The sequence below is a fragment of the Rhinatrema bivittatum genome, chromosome 6, assembly GCF_901001135.1.
Source record: "Rhinatrema bivittatum chromosome 6, aRhiBiv1.1, whole genome shotgun sequence".
In the NCBI taxonomy this organism is placed as follows: Eukaryota; Metazoa; Chordata; class Amphibia; order Gymnophiona; family Rhinatrematidae; genus Rhinatrema; species Rhinatrema bivittatum.
The window spans coordinates 89,512,610-89,530,406 of NC_042620.1; the positions used below are offsets into that span (position 1 = coordinate 89,512,610).

At 43.4% G+C, this 17,797-nt stretch overlaps 1 protein-coding gene across 1 annotated transcript in view; it reads right to left on the reverse strand.

Moving 5' to 3' along the window:
- LY75 (lymphocyte antigen 75) overlaps nucleotides 1-17,797 on the reverse strand; it is a 397,255-nt gene that overhangs the window by 294,633 nt on the left and 84,825 nt on the right. Inside the window, exon 4 of the mRNA XM_029605582.1 lies at nucleotides 14,524-14,688. Within this exon, the coding sequence (XP_029461442.1) occupies nucleotides 14,524-14,688 (165 nt within the window). The remainder of the gene's footprint in view (nucleotides 1-14,523; nucleotides 14,689-17,797) is intronic.

Below are 17,797 nucleotides of genomic sequence, written 5' to 3' on the forward strand. Positions count from 1 at the left end.
AAGGGGGTGCACATTTGTGCAACCTGCGCGCGCCGAGCCCAGCGCGCCTGTTCCCTCCAAGGCCGCTCTGATTTCGGAGCGGCCTCGGAGGGAACTTTCCTTCGCCCTCCCCCCACCTTCCCCTCCCTTCCCCTACCTAACCCACCCCCCCGGCCCTATCTAACCCCCCCCCTACCTTTGTCGGCAAAGTTACGCCTGCTGAAAGCAGGCGTAACTTTGCGCGCGTCGCCGGCAGCCCCGCTCCGTCCTCCGGTCCCGGGGGCTGGTCTGGAGGCCTCGACCATGCCCCCGGGCCGGCGCCACGCCCCCGGGCCCGCCCCCGAAACGCTGCGGCACACCCCCGAAACGCCGCGTCGTTTCGGGAATGCCCCGGACACGCCCCCTCCTGCCCCTTTTCGAAAGCTCCGGGACTTAAGTGCGTCCCGGAGCTTTATGCACGCCGGTGGCCTATGCAAAATAGGTGCGCCGGCGCGTGAGGGCCCTGCGCACGTAAATCCTTCTGGATTTACGCGCGCAGGCCTTTTAAAATCCGCCCCTAAATGCACAATCGAATCTTTATGGGTAGAAATCCATTGTGTGTTGGGGAAGACTATAGTGATAGGAGTATACTACTGACCACCTGGTCAAGATGGTGAGACGGACAATGAAATGCTAAGAATTTGTATTCTGGTATAGCACTGTCCCATTGGTTGTCCTCCTTCCACATGTCTCTGAGATGCCAATTAAGTACCAAATAGGTAATGCGGTAATAATGGGAGATTTCAATTACCCCAATATTGACTGTGTAAATGTATCATCGGGACATGCTAGAGAGATAAAGTTCCTGGATGGAATAAATGATAACTTTGTTGAGAAATTGGTTCAGGAACCGATGAGAGAGGGAGCCATTTTAGATCTACTTCTCAGTGGATTACAGGATTTGGTGAGAGAGGTAACGGTGGTGGGGCCGCTTGGCAACAGTGATCATTATATGATCAAATTTGACTTAATGACTGGAAGGGGGACAGTAAGCAAATCCACGGCTCTCGTGCTATAACCTTATAGATAGATGTGTGATTTTACAATTTTATAAGTTTTATTACTAATAATTATTGCTTTTAGGGAGTTATAATCATGAGAAACTGTATTTTCTGTGTTAATTGATGCTCAAAAATGCGAACCATAGAGATGGACTTTTTGTCTACACAACGGTATATAAAACTGTTTAAATTAAAAAAAAAAAAAAGGGAAACTTTGATAAAATGAGAAAAACAGTTAGAAAAAAAAGGAGCAGCTACAAAGGTAAAAAGTGTGCATGAGGCGTAGTCATTGTTAAAAAATACCATCCTAGAAGCACAGTCCACTGTTATTCCACATATTAAGAAAGGTGAAAAGAAGGCAAAATAGGATAATGCATAAGCGTTGACAAGTTAAATTTAAGGCATTGATAAGACAGGCTAAGAAAGAATTTGAAAAGAAGTTGGCTATAGAGGCAAAAACTCACAGTAAAAACTTTTTAAAATATATCTGAAGCCGAAAGCCTGTGAGGGAGTCAGTTGGACCGTTAGATGATCGAGGGATTAAAGGGGCAATTAGAGAAGGTAAGGCCATTGCGGAAAGATTAAATGATTTTTTTGCTTCAGTGTTTACTTAAGAGGATGTTGAGGAGATACCCGTATCAGAGAAGATTTTCATGGGTGATGATTCAGATGGACTGAACCTAGAAGATGTGGTAGGCCTGATTGACAATTAGTAAATCACCTGGACCAGATGGTATACACCCCAGGGTTCTGAAGGAACTAAAAAATGAAATTTCAGACCTATTAGTAAAAGTTTGCAACCTATCATTAAAATCATCCATTGTACCTGAAGACTGGAGGGTGGCTAATGTAACCCCAATATTTAAAAAGGGTTCCAGGGGCGATCAGGGAAACTACAGACTAGTTAGCCTGACTTCAGTGCCATGAAAAATAATGGAAAGTGTTCTAAATATCAAAATCACAGAACATATAGAAAGACATGGTTTAATGGAACAAAGTCAGCATGGCTTTACCCAAGGCAGGTCTTGCCTCACAAATCTGCTTCACTTTTTTGAAGGAGTTAATAAACATGTAGATAAAGGTGAACCGGTAGATGTAGTATATTTGGATTTTCAGAAGGCATTTGACAAAGTTCCTCAGGAGAGGCTTCTAGGAAAAGTAAAAAGTCATGGGATAGGTGGTGATGTCCTCTCGTGGATTACAAACTGGCTAAAAGACAGAAAACAAAGAGTAGGATTAAATGGACAATTTTCTCAGTGGAAGGGAGTGGGCAGTGGAGTTCCTCAGGGATCTGTATTGGGACCCTTACTTTTCAATATATTTATAAATCAACTGGAAAGAAATACGATGAGCGAGGTAATCAAATTTGCAGATGATACAAAATTGTTCAGAGTAGTTAAATCACAAGCAGATTGTGATAAATTGCAGGAAGACCTTCTGAGACTGGAAAATTGGGCATCCAAATGGCAGATGAAATTTAATGTGGATAAGTGCAAGGTGATGCATATAGGGAAAAATAACCCATGCTATAGTTACACAATGTTAGGTTCCATATTAGGAGCTACCACCCAAGAAAGAGATCTAGGCGTCATAGTGGATGACATATTGAAATCATCGGTTCAGTGTGCTGCGGCAGTCAAAAAAGCAAACAGAATGTTGGGAATTATTAGAAAGGGAATGGTGAATAAAACGGAAAGTCATAATGCCTCTGTATCACTCCATGTTGAGACTGCACCTTGAATACTGTGTACAATTTTGGTCGCCGCATCTCAAAAAAGATATAGTTGCGATGGAGACGGTACAGAGAAGGGCGACCAAAATGATAAAGGGAATGGAACAGCTCCCCTATGAGGAAAGACTAAAGAGGTTAGGACTTTTCAGCTTGGAGAAGAGACGGCTGAGGGGGGATATGATAGAGGTGTTTAAAATCATGAGAGGTCTAGAACAGGTTAATGTGAATCAGTTATTTACTCTTTCGTATAATAGAAAGACTAGGGGGCACTCCTTGAAGTTAGCATGTGGCACATTTAAAACTAATCGGAGAAAGTTCTTTTTTACTCAACGCACAATTAAACTCTGGAATCTGTTGCCAGAGGATGTGGTTAGTGCAGTTAGTGTAGCTGAATTTAAAAAGAATTGGATAAGTTCTTGGAGGAGAAGTCCATTACCTGCTATTAAGTTGACTTAGAAAATAGCCACTGCTATATTACTAGCAACAGTAGCATGGGATAGACTTAGTTTTTGGGTACTTGCCAGGTTCTTATGGCCTGGATTGGCTACTGTTGGAAACAGGATGCTGGGCTTGATGGACCCTTGGTCTGACCCAGTATGGCATGTTCTTATGTTCTTATTCAGGAAGAACTGGGTAGCAAGGAAGGGAGGAGGTATGCCACTATACATAAAAAGTAATATTAAAGCATCAGAATTATAGGGTTTACAAGTTAAGGAGGTAGCACTGTGGATTAATCTGGAAAGAGGGATATTGGTGTACAAATCTCCTTCACAAACAGAAGAAAGATAGTAATTTAATGGAGGATATTAAAAAAATTAGTATGAAACAAGGAAGTGCTACTGCTAAGGAATTTCAATCTGCCAAATGTTGATTGGGATATCTCAGCTGCAGTGTCTTCTAAAAGCAGGGAAATCCAGGATTCTCTGCACAAAAATTTTTCTGTCAACTGATAATGGAACACACATGCAGGGCTGGTGCAAGGGTATTAGGCACCCTAAGCAAACCTTACAGTCTGGCGCCCCCCTCCCCATACACAATTGGAGAAATTACTTACCTGATAATTTCATTTTCCTTAGTGTAGACAGATGGACTCAGGACCAATGGGTATAGTGTACTCCTGATAGCAGTTGGAGATGGATCAGATTTCAATCTGACATTAGTCCTAGTACATATACCCCTGCAGGAAGTGCAGCTCTTCAGTATTCTCCTCAAAAAGCATTGTGGATATATGCAAGACTGAATAATTTGAATAACTTGATTAACTTTATAACTTGGATAACTTGATTAACTTTATAACTTGGTTAACTTAATTAATTTGAACCTGTTGAATTGGTTATAGCTATAGACCGCCAGTGTCCTCAACTGAGAAACTTCGACACCCGGTAGGATGGGTGTCCTAGCTGAAGGAAAGCATGGCTTACCCGTGAATCACTCGCTCCCAGGGATGTCACCCGAGAATTCCATAAGTAACGGCAGCCGTGGATGGGATGCTGAGTCCATCTGTCTACACTAAGGAAAACAAAATTATCATGTAAGTAATTTCTCCATTTCCTAGCGTGTAGCAGATGGACTCAGGACCAATGGGATGTATAAAAGCTACTCGCAAACCGGGTGGGAGGCTGCCCATGACCCACTTAGTACTGCCCTTGCAAATGCTGTGTCCTCCCGAGCCTGAACATCCAGGCGGTAAAACCTGGAGAAGGTGTGGATGGAGGATCATATCACTGCCCTGATAGATATCATATCACTGCCCTGCAGATCTTGGCGGGTGACAGCATCTTGGTTTCCGCCCAGGACACTGCCTGGGCTCTAGTAGAATGGGCCTTGACTTGTAAAGGTGGTGGCTTACCTGCTCCTATGTAGGCCGCCTTGATGACTTCTTTGATCCAGCGAGCTATGGTTGCTCGCGAGGCTGCTTCCCCTTGCTTCTTCCCACTGTGAAGGACGAATAGATGGTCCATCTTTTGTACGGATTCCGATCTTTCCAGATATCTGACTAGGAGCCTGCCGACGTTGAGATGGCGTAGACTTCGAGCCTCTTCCGAATTCTTAGGCTCATCTGGCGATGGTAGCGAGATGGTTTGGTTGAGATGGAAGTGAGACACCACTTTGAGGAGGAACGACGGAACTGTGCGTAACTGGATGGTTCCCGGGGTGAGTCTGAGGAACGGCTCTCGGCAGGACAGTGCTTGTAGCTCGGATATATGAAGGGCTGAACAGACTGCTAGCAGGAAGGCTGTCTTCAATGTTAATAGTCGGAGAGACAGGCCGCGGAGAGGTCTGAAGGAGGTTCCTGCTAGGAAATCTAGGACCAGGTTGAGGTTCCAAAGAGGCACCATCCACTTTAGGGGTGGTCGGATCTGCTTGACTCCTTTCAGAAAGCGGGAGACATCCGGGTGAGAGGCTATGCTGCCGCTCTCGCTTTTGGTTCCGTAGCATGAAAATGCGGCCACCTGTACCTTGATGGACTTGAGAGACAACCCCTTCTGTAGGCCGTTTTGCAGGAATTCCAAAATCACAGGAATTTTGACTGAGCGTGATATGATGTCGCGGTCCTTGCACCAGCCTTCGAATACTCTCCAAATCCTTAAGCATGTTAGGGATGTGGAGAACTTGCGTGCTCGGAGGAGGGTGTCAATTACTGCCCCCGAGTATCCACTCTTCCTTAGAAAAGTCCTCTTAATGGCCAGACCATAAGAGAATCGAGCTGGATCCTCGTGGAGGATTGGTCCCTGTTGGAGCAGTTCTCTGTGTGGAGGTAGCAGAAGGTCCCTGTCAGCAGTCTTCGCATGTCTGCGTACCACGGTCTTCTTGGCCAGTCCGGGGCCACTAGAAGTACTGGTCCCCTGTGGTGTTCTATCTTGTGGATGATTGTGCCCAATAGGGGCCACAGAAGAAAGGCATATAAGAGAGTCTCCTGTGGTCAGGTCTGTACCAGGATATTGATTCCCTGGGACTGGGGTTCCCGCCTGCGGCTGAAGAAACTGGGCACTTGAGCGTTGGACCGGTTTGCCAGGAGGTCCATGGCTGGTGTTCCCCAAAGGTTTACTATCAATTGGAATGCTGTGGTCGACAGCCTCCATTCTCCTGGGTCTAGACTTTCTCTGCTGAGGAAATCCACAGCGACATTGTCTTTCCCGGTGATGTAGATGGCCGAGATCTCTTGAAGATTTGCTTCCGCCCATGACATTAGGAGGTCTATTTCCAGAGACACCTGTTGGCTTCTGGTTCCTCCCTGACGGTTGATGTAGGCCACTGTCGTGGCATTGTCCGACATTACTCTGACAGCTTTGTCTCGGAGTCTGTGACCGAACCATAGGCAGGCTAGTCTGACTGCCCGGGCTTCTAGGAAATTGATGTTCCATTCCGACTCTTCTTTGTTCCATGGCCCTTAGGCAGTTAGCTCCTGACAGTGTGCTCCCCATCCTCGTAGGCTGGCATCCGTGGTGAGCAGGATCCAGGTTGGTGAGGATAGTCTCGTTCCCTGGCTCAGATGGGTTTCTTGTAGCAACCATCGTAGTTGGGCCTGAACTATGTCCGGTAGCTGAAGACATACGGTGTAGTTCTGGGACAGTGGATTCCATCGTGATAGTAGTGAGCGTTGTAGGAGGTCTCATGTGAGCTTGTGCCCATGGCACTACTTCCATTGTGGATGCCATGAGGCCGAGGACTTGTAGGTAATCCCATGCTGTGGGGCGAAGTTCTCTCAACAGGGTCATCAGTTTTGATCTCCTTGTCGGTGTCAGGATGACCTTGTCTTGTTTGGTGTTGAACCGGACTCCCAAGTATTCTAGAGATTGGGAGGGCTGCAGGCAGCTCTTGTTTGTGTTGACCACCCACCCCAGGCTCTCCAGTAGAGCTTTGACTCTGTTGGTTGCCTGGTAGCTTTCACCTGGGGATTTCGCCCTGATCAGCCAATCGTCTAGATAAGGGTGCACGCAGATTTCTTCCTTCCTCAGTGTTGCTGCCACCACCACTATGATCTTGGTGAACATCCAGGGTGCAATGGCTAACCTGAATGGTAGTGCCCGGAACTGGTAGTGATGGTCCAGGATCGAGAAGCATAGAAAACGCTGATGCTCTTGATGGATCGGAATGTGTAGGTAGGCTTTCGACAGATCCAGGGATGTAAGGAACTCTCCCGGTTGTATTGCCCTTATTACCGAGCGTAGGGTTTCCATGCAGAAGCGAGGAATCTTCAGTTGACGGTTGACCGCCTTGAGGTCCAGGATGGGTCTGAACGTTCCTTCTTTCTTGGGGATGATAAAATAGATGGAATAATGTCCAATATTTATTTGTTGTGGAGGCACCGGTGTTATAGCCTCTAAGGCTAGCAATCTGGTCAGTGTAGCTTCAACTGCCATCCTCTTGGAAGGGTCGTGGCAGGGGGATTCCACAAACTTGTCCGCAGGGAGATGGTGGAAATCCAGGTAATATCCCTCTCGAATGATGGATAGGACCCACTTGTCCAAAGTTATCTCAACCCATCATTGGTAGAATAGGGCAAGTCTGCCCCTATGGTTTCTTCCTTTGGAAGGGTCGGCTGATTTTCATTGTGGGGTGCGGCTGGGACCTGGGCCCGAGCTGGCTCCCCTTTTGTTGTGCTTGTTCCGAAAGGACTGTCTTCGGTCTGCGGGGCGGGCCGCTTGATATGTGCTTCTATATGGGTTGAAGCGCTGTGATCCTCTGCCCCTGGAGGTTTGGGGGAAGGATTGCTGGTTTCTCTTATTCCTGTCCTCTGGTAGCCGCAGTAGTGGGGACTCGCCCCATTTGTTGGCTAGTTTCTCTAGTTCGCTTCCAAACATAAGAAATTGCCATGCTGGGTCAGACCAAGGGTCCATCAAGCCCAGCATCCTGTTTCCAATAGAGGCCAAACCAGGCCACAAGAACCTAGCAATTACTCAAACATTAAGAAGATCCCATGCTACTGATGCAATTAATAGCAGTGGCTATTCCCTAAGTCAATTTGATTAATAGCAGTTAATGGACTTCTCCTCCAAGAACTTATCCAAACCTTTTTTGAACCCAGCTACACTAATTGTACTAACCACGTCCTCTGGCAACAAATTCCAGAGCTTTATTGTGCGTTGAGTGAAAAAGAATTTTCTCCGATTAGTCTTAAATGTGCTACTTACTAACTTCATGGAATGCCCCCTAGTCCTTCTATTATTCGAAAGTGTAAATAACTGATTCACATCTACTCGTTCAAGACTTCTCATGATCTTAAAGACCTCTATCTTATCCCCCATCAGCCATCTCTTCTCCAAGCTGAACAGTCCTAACCTCTTCAGCCTTTCCTCATAGGGGAGCTGTTCCATCCCCTTTATTTTGGTTGCCCTTCTCTGTACCTTCTCCATCACAACTATATCTTTTTTGACATGCGGCGACCAGAATTGTACACAGTATTCAAGGTGCGGTCTCACCATGGTGTGATATAGAGGCATTATGACATTTTCTGTTTTATTAACTATTCTCTTCCTAATAATTCCTAACATTCTGTTTGCTTTTTTGACTGCTACAGCACACTGAGCCGACAATTTTAAAGTATTATCCACTATGATGCCTAGATCTTTTTCCTGATTGGTAGCTGTTAATATGGAACCTAACATCGTGTAACTACAGCAAGGGTTATTTTTCCCTATATGCAACAACTTGCACTTGTCCACATTAAATTTCATCTGCCATTTCGATGGCCAATCTTCCAGTCTTGCAAGGTCCTCCTGTAATGTATCACAGTCCACGTGCGATTTAACTACTCTGAATAATTTTGTATCATCCGCAAATTTGATAACCTCACTCATCGTATTCCTTTTCAGATCATTTATATATATATTGAAAAGCACCGGTCCAAGTACAGATCCCTGAGGCACTCCACTGTTTACCCTTTTCCACTGAGAAAATTGACCATTTAATCCTACTCTCCGGTCTTTTAAACAGTTTGTAATCCATGAAAGGCCATCACCTCCTATCCCATTACTTTTTAGTTTTCGTAGAAGCCTCTCATGAGGGACTTTGTCAAACGCCTTCTGAAAATCCAAATACACTACATCTACCGGTTCACCTTTATCCACATGTTTATTAACCCATTCAAAAAAATTAAGCAGATTTGTTAGGCAAGATTTCCCTTGGGTAAATACATGTTGACTGTGTTCCATTAAATCATATCTTTCTATATGCTCTATGATTTTTATCTTGAGAATAGTTTCCACTAGGGATGTGAATCGTTTTTTGACGATTTAAAATATCGTTCAGCGGGGGTCTGGAACCCTCGCTGAACGACCTCCTGCAGTCGATCTCCTGCCAGCGCCATTTTCCGTACGGAAACGATTCACGGCAGGAGATCGCTCCAGGGCCCCCGCTGGACCCCCAGGAACTTTGGGCCAGCTTGGGGGGGCCTCCTGACCCCCACAAGACTTGCCAAAAGTCCAGCGGGGGTCCGGAACGACCTCCTGCGTCGAATCGTATTGGTCTATGGTCGCCGCCATTTTGCGGCGGCCATTTTGCAAAATGGCGCCTGCTGAAGACACCACGATTTAGGGTGTTGGATTTCCTGCTCTCCCCCTTCCCCCGATTTAGCTACGGACCCGGGGGTAATTTAAGCTACGGACCGCCGCTACGGACCCCCAGGTAATTTAAGGCATTTGGGGTGGGGGATTTAATTTAAAGGGTCGGGGTGGGTTTTAGGGGGTTTTAGTGTGCCGCTGGACCCCTAGGTAATTTAAGGCATTTGGGGGGGGTTCGGGAGGGTGGGGGATTTAATTTAAAGGGTCGGGGGTGGGTTTTAGGGGGTTTTAGTGTGCCGGTTCACGATTTTAACGATACTCTAAACACCCAAACGGCGACGATACGATTCCCTCCCCCTCCCAGCCAAAATCGATCGTTAAGACGATCGAGGACACGATTCACATCTCTAGTTTCCACTATTTTTCCCGGCACTGAAGTCAGGCTCACTGATCTATAGTTACCTGGATCACGCCTGGAGCCTTTTTTAAATATTGGGGTTACATTGGCCACCCTCCAATCTTCAGGTACAATGGATGGTTTTAATGATAGGTTACAAATTTTAACTAATAGATCAGAAATTTCATTTTTGAGTTCCTTCAGATCCCTAGGATGCATACCATCCGGTCCAGGTGATTTGCTACTCTTTAGTTTGTCAATCTGGCCTACTACATCTTCCAGGTTCACAGTGATTTTGTTCAGTTTGACTGACTCATCACCCTTGAAAACCATCTCCGGAACTGGTATCTCCCCAACATCCTCAGTAATAAACACGGAAGCAAAGAATTCATTTATTCTTTCTGCAATGGCCTTATCTTCCCTAAGAGTCCCTTTAACCCCTCAGTCATCTAATGGTCCGACTCCCTCATAGGTTTCTTGCTTTGGGTATATTTTAAAAGGTTTTTATTATGAGTTTTTGCCTCTATGTCCAACTTCATTTCAAATTCTCTCTTCGCCTGTCTTATCAATGTTTTACAATTAACTTGACAATGCTTATGTTTTATCCTATATTCTTTAGATGGATCCTTCTGCCAATTTTTGAAGGATGTTTTTTTGGCTAAAATAGCCTCTTTCACCTCACCTTTTAACCATGATGGTAATCGTTTTGCCTTCTTTCCACCTTTCTTAATGTGTGGAATACATATGGACTGTGCCTCTAGGATTGTATTTTTAAACAATGTCCAAGCCTGTTGAACACTTTTGACCTTTGCAGCTGCACCTTTCAGTTTTTTTCTAACTATTTTCCTCATTTTATCAAAGTTTCCCTTTTGAAAGTTTAGTGTTAGGGCTGCAGATTTACTTATTGTCCCCCTTCCAGTTATTCGTTTAAATTTGATCATGTTATTATCACTGTTGCCAAGTGGCCCCACCACAGTTACCTCTCTCACCAAATTCTGCGTTCCACTAAGATTTAAATCTAAAAAGGCTCCCTTCTCTTATTGGTTCCTGAACCACATGCTCCATGAAGCAATCATTTATTACATCCAGGAACTTTATATCTCTAGCAAGTCCTGATGTTACATTTACCCAGTCAATATTGGGGTAATTGAAATCTCCCATTATTATTGTACTGCCAAATTGGTTTGCTTCCCTGATTTCTCTTAGCATTTCATCATCTTTCTGACCATTTTGCCCAGGTGGACGGTAGTATACTCCTATCACTATACTCTTACCAAACACACATGGGATTTCTACCCATATAGATTCTACTGAGCATTTAGTTTCTTGTATGATCTTTATCCTGTTGGACTCTATACCCTCCCGGACATAAAGTGCCACACCCCCTCCAAGTTGATCCTCCCTATCATTGCGATATAATTTGTACCCTGATATAGCACTATCCCATTGGTTATCCTCCTTCCACCAAGTCTCTGTGATGCCAATTATGTCAATCTCATCATTTGCTGCTATACACTAACTCTCCCATCTTACTTCTTAGGCTTCTGGCATTGGCATACAGACATTTCAAAGTGTGTTTTTTGTTTGTTTTAACAACCTGCTTTTCAGTTGTTTGGGATAATTCAGAAATCATTAGCTTCATTGATTTTTTACATATAGGCATATGGACTATGTTTGCTTTTAATGGAACCTCTGTTGGGATGCCCTAACTCTCCTGTTTCATTAGTATCCTTCAAGGATACATTTCTCTGAACCATGCACTGCTGAGTGACTATAGCTTTCCCCGTCGTTCTAGTTTAAAAGCTGCTCTATCTACGTTTTGAAAGTTAGTGCCAGCAGCTTGGTTCCACTCTGGTTAAGGTGAAGCCCATCCTTTCGGAAAAGTCTCCCCTTTCCCCAAACGTTTCCCCAGTTCCTTACAAAGCTGAATCCCTCTTCCCTGAACCATCATCTCATCCACGCATTGAAACTCTGGAGCTCTGCCTGCCTTTGGGGACCTGCACGTGGAACAGGAAGCATTTCAGAGAATGCCACCCTGGAGGTTCTGGATTTCAGCTTCCTACCTAAAATCCTAAATTTGGCTTCCAGAACCTCTCTCCCACATTTTCCTATGTTGTTGGTGCCCACATGTACCACGACAGCAGGCTCCTCCCCAGCACTGTCTATAATACTATCTAGGTGATGCGTGAGGTCTGCCACCTTCGCACCAGGCAGGCAAGTTACCAGGTGGTCCTCAGGTCCACCAGCCACCCTGCTATCTACATTTCTAATAATTGAATCACCAACTATGATGGCCGGCCTAACCCTTCCCTCTTGGGCAGTAGCCCTGAGAGACTTGTCCTCTGTGCGAGAGGAGAATACATCACCTGGAGAGCAGGTCCTTGCTACAGGATCACTTCCTGCTACACACCAGGGTGATGTTCTCCTACTGGGAAATCTTGGCAGGGAGACCAAAGAGACAGATTATTAACCCAACTGGAACAAAGATGGATATTCCTCAATGTGCTGAATGCCTCATCCTACAATACGTGCATTGGTGCACAGTGCGTCAAGTGCTTTAAGTACATTGGTGCGCTGTGCGAGCACGTCCATAAGCATGTTGTGCACATCCATTACTGCACTGTGTGTCAAGCACATAGAGGCATCTTATACCAACAGCACCAATGCTGACTGACATTTCTTTGATGGAGGCTCTGGAACGATGCAGGGCGATTATTATAACACTTGAGCCTGTGGCTTTAATTTAGGCCCATGAGGGAGTTCTTGAGGAGCTCCTGCTCAACTCATTTCTTGTTGAGGCAGGTGCTGCTGCTCTGGAGGTGGAGGATTTATGGCTGCTTCTGACAGACTTGCACAGTTCTTCTACGAGTATCACCCTGCATCTCGAGCGAAGCAGGGATAACATCCCATGAGGTACTTCAGCTTATCATGGATGCAGTTATTCAGCCATTTTGAGGAGGCAGAAGTTTGGGGGTTTTTTTGTAGCAATGAGAAGTGCTGTTGTGGGTGCAGTAGGGCTGCAAGGCAACTAAAAGTCAAGAAAACAATGAAAAAAAGAAAAAATTTGAAAGGAGTCTGAAAAAATATCTGGAGAGGCTGAGTACATGTCCATGTTGTGCTCAGACAAAAAGACTGAGGCAGCTCGCAAAAGAACTCCCACATATGCTCAGTAAAGCTCAAAGCTCTACTAGCTAAAGGACAAGTCTGTTTGGTGCCACAAGATGACATTACCCACAGATCATGGCTGATTCAGCCTGCTTATCAATGGAAGAGAGTCATTTTTATACAAATTTAAACATTTTTTAAAAAGTGTTTTCATTAACATGTGTTGGGAGGATTTTATGACCAATGACTGCAAAGATATGTGCTCTAACTGCTTGCCAGTAATAGCATGCTCTTGTATCTCAGGACTTTTCCTTCTTTTCTTGTGAAGGAATTTTGGGGGCAGAGGGCACTGTTTAATCCATGGCTGGGCGCGCGACCACAACCCCATATGCTATAAGGGGATTAGTGTGTCCAAAACGCATATCCAACCCCTTGCGAAACTAATAGCACTCATCACATGCAAATGCATGTTGATGAGGCTACTAGCTAGTACCCCCGATCTAAAAAAAAAAAAAAAAAGTGCACCTGACGCGCACATTTTAACACTCAAAAATTAACGCCAGCTCAGAGCTGGTGTTTTGAGGCTCCCCAAGTCATGCTCAGAAGAGCGAAAAATAAAGCTTTTTGTAGTTCCTCCTACTTAATATTGTTGCCATACTAAGCAGGAGGAACTACAGAAAGCTGCAACAAAAAACAAAAAGAAGAAAAAAAACCAAACAAAAACTTGACAGTGGTCAAGATAGGAAAAGGGAAGCTCAATTTACGAGCATCTGTTTTACTTATCTGCGCACAGCCACTTCTCCTGGGTGCTTGATGGCATGGATGTGCTAGGGACACGCAAATTATCCATTGCGCGTCCCTTTTAGCGCACCAACTCATTAGAATATTAGATCAAGCACCCATGAGAGGGGATGTGCGCGCATTCACACAACATGTGTCCATCTTGGACGCACGTTGCTTGCACGCATGATATTGCCTCGGCCCCTTTGTGTTTAATTTCATCTTGTGTTTAGTGGACTGTTTTTTTTGTGTGTGACACACTAAGCTAATTCCCAATTCAAAGCAGACTGCATACAAAACCTCATTAAGCAGAAATCAATTTGTATTTGATGAAACATTATTGGATAAGCTACAAAATAAATTCCAATAAATGGTTTAGTTTCTTAAATTCCAACTTAATGTACAGTTTCAAAGGAAGTAATTACATTTTATAGCAACTCATTTTTCCCAATATTTCTCTGTATCTATGCTAATACTTTATTGAATTTGGCGGAACATAAGATTTTTAAATAAATACCAGAAGTACCAGAGATGAAGACATAAGAGCAACCAACATATTTGCTGTTCAGGATATCCACAAAAAAAATTCATGGGATATTTCCATATATTTGACAAGATAACCAGATTAATTTGCATATTTTGGTTAGCCTGACAAAACAAAACTAACAAAAAATTTTATTGGTGGCTCACAAGGCCCAGAGCTAAGGACCACTATGCTGTACCACTGACAAACCTGCGACGCTTCATGGACAAGTACCTTTATGTGTACAAAGGAAATAGAATGAAAATGCATGAAATGCCAGGATGTTGCCACCCACTAAATCCAGTAAATCTAGATGCCTGCAGTTCATTTGCTATTAAAAATAGAATGTAAACTAACCAATGAGTGTAAGTTTTCTTATTTACTGAAGAACTAATATATATTTCTCTCATTTCCAACCTGAAAGATATTCTGATGTGGTTTTACATAATTCGAAATACACTTACCTTGTATGTAATCTAATTCTGCAGCACTGGTAATGCTCAATAAATCTCCTCCTTGATTCTGACACGAAACATAAGCCTCTTTCCAAGAAAGAGCAGATTGGAAATTAAACTGGTAACAGCTCTGAAGTCCTGAATTCTGTTCCCAATAACCATCACAGCCATTCACTGTTAGATACAAGTATTAAAAACTCATCAATATGTCAAATTATATATTTTTAGTTTCTAAATTAGATACCACTACTACTTTTTAACATTTCTATAATACTACTCGATGGATGCAGTGCTGTACAAACACATCTTAATGGAGCTTCCAATCTAATACAGGGCTTGGGGAGTTTCATATAGTAAGATATAGTTAAAAATTAGTTAATGAGGCTAAAAGCAGACAGACAATCAGGCTTAAAGATTTAAAAGCAACCTAAAAAAAATAGAAGTTGTTCTGAGCTCTATGCAGTAGAGTGTGTTGCAAAACTCTTCACAAGGTTGTACATTTTTCACATTCTACTGTCTAAAAAATAAAAATCAAAATATATTAATGTAGGAGTTTGTTTCATTGATCTACATAACATACTCTACACTTTCATTGTGAAAAACAATTACAGAAATATTTCAAAAATAATAAAAAATAAACAAAGTCTCTATTGTATGCCTTCACACCTTTTGACTCAATACTTTGTGGAAACCCTTTTGCAGCAAGAGCAGCCATGAGTCATTTAGGATGTGTGTATGCCAACTTTGTACAGTGGGATGATGCAATTTTTGCCCATTCTTCTTGGCAGAGGAGCCCAAAGATGTCAAATGTATTTTAACCAGAGCTCCTTGAACAATGCAGGAATCAGTTTTTCCTTTCTTTCTGCAGATTACCTTCTCAATGGTAAAGAAAAAGGGCAAGGCCCAGGTCTTTTCTGTGAACCCTGGGCCAGTTCCAATTTCTGACCCCCATCGACTGGGAGCAGTGACACCTCAAGATTCTGGAAGAAAACCATTGAGAACTGTAATGGTAAATAGAACCAACTCTGAAGAGATAATTGCATTAAATGGAGTGCCACAGGGATCGGTATTGAAGCCAATTCTGTTCATTATATTTGTGAGCAATATTGGGGAAGGGATAGAAGGTAAAGTTCGCCTATTTGCAGATGATACTAAGAGCTACAATAGAATGGACATGCTTGAAAGAGTAGAGAAAATGGAAAGTGATTTAAGAAAACTTCAAGAGTGGTTGAAGATTTTGGCAGCTGGGATTCAATGCCAAGAAGTGCAGAGCCATGCATCTGGGGTGCAGTAATCCAAAAGAGCTGTATGTGATGGCCGGTGAAAGGCTAATGTGCACAAACTGGGAGAAGGACTTTGGGGTAATAGTGTCTGGTGATCTGAAGGTGGCAAATCAATATGACAAGGTGATGGCTAAAGCCAGAAGAATGCTAGGCTGCATAGAAAGAGGAATAATTAGTAAGAAAAAGGAGGTGATAATGACCTTGTACAGGTCCTTGGAGGGGCCTCACCTGGAGTACTGTGTTCAGTTCTGGAGATCATATCTGAAAAAGGATAGAAACAGGAAAGAGGTGGTCCAGAGAAGGGCGATCAAAATAGTGTGGGGTCTGTATCAGAAGACTTATGAGGAGTGGCTGAAGGATATAAATATGTATATCCTGGAAGAGAGGAGGTGCAGGGGAGATATGATACAGACCTTCAGATACCTGAAAGATTTTAATGATGCTCTATCTTCGAACCTTTTCCGCTGGAATGCATATAGTAGAACTAGGGGTCATGGAATTAAACTCAGGTCCGGGTGGGGGTTACGAGTCAGAGTTGTAAATTTACAGTTGGAAGTCAGATTTGAGTAGATTAGAGAGTGGTCCAACCAGAGGATATTAGTGATACTTGGGTGGTAAGTAGCCCATATGTCAGTATTGATGAAGACGAGGTCTAGTGTGTGACCTGCTTTGTGAGTTGGGCCTTTGATGATTTGTCTTAAGCCTAAGGTTGATAGAGCGTCTGTTATTGAGGTGCATGTGGGGGAGTGGGGGATGGTGTCCATATGGATGTTAAAATCTCCTAAAATGATGATGGGTTTATTAATAGTTAGTTGGTCATGAAGAATTCTATCAGTGGTGAGCAATTCCAATCTAGTAAATTGTGGGGACCGTATACAAGACAGATTTGTAGTTCTGGTGAGTTGAATAGTGCAATTTCCAGTGGTGAGTGGATGTTAGTTGGGAATAATTTCATTTGTAGGTTTTTTTTTTGATGATTAGCATTAGACCTCCTCCTTTTTTTTTTTTTTTGTCTGGGGATTGAAAATGCACCTTAGGAGCCAGGATGGCAGCAGCATAGTGGCGTTTTGGGCTGCGATTGGCAGCGTCCATGCCATGTTGAAGTCGGGCCTCGTCAGCAGTGTCGGGGTGAGTGTGGTTGCTCACAGGGCCACCCTGCAAGCTGCAAATTCTAACAAAAGCTTTTACCCACATGCATGTAGTGTCTTCTAAGTGTTTCACTGCAGATTCAATGTAGCACATTATATGGCTTTTCTTCAGCAGTGGCTTCCTTTTTGCTACCCTCCCATACAGGCCATTGTTGAACAGCCAGCATTTTCCGAAGTATCAGCTAGAAACCTCTGCAATTCTTTTACAGTAACCTTAGGCCTCACAGCTACCTTCCACAGCATTTTCCTTAACCCATGGTTACTGATTTTGGAGGGACTGCCTGATCACTGCAGTGTCTTGGTGGTGCCAAACTGTTGTCACTTTTCATTGATGGATCTCACAGTGCTTCAAGGGACATTAAAACACATTAAAATTTTCTTAAAGCCTTCTGCCAGTCTGTATTTTTAAACATCATCCCAGGGTTCTTTTGGCAGCTTCTTGTTTGGCATGTATTGACTTTTGCTTCAACTTCACTTCATACAACAGAAACAGCTCAATTCTTCTTCCAAAAGTATTTTAATCAGTGATTGGAGGAGGGCTCTATCACTTACTATGGACCTCTTTAAGATAGTGTTTTGAACTGGAATTCATTTGGGTTTGCTATGACAAAGGGTGTGAAAACTTGTGCAATCAAGACTTTTTTTAATTCTTTATTACTTTTGGAATATTTCTATAATTAATCTTTCATGATGAAATTGTAGATTATGTTGTGTAGATCAGTGAAACAAACTCCTACTTTAATGCATTTCAATTTATAATTTTTAGACAGCAGAATGTGAAAAATGTACAAGGGTATGAAGACTTTTACAAAGCATTGTATGTGTGCAATAAACCAAGTTACATTTAGTCTT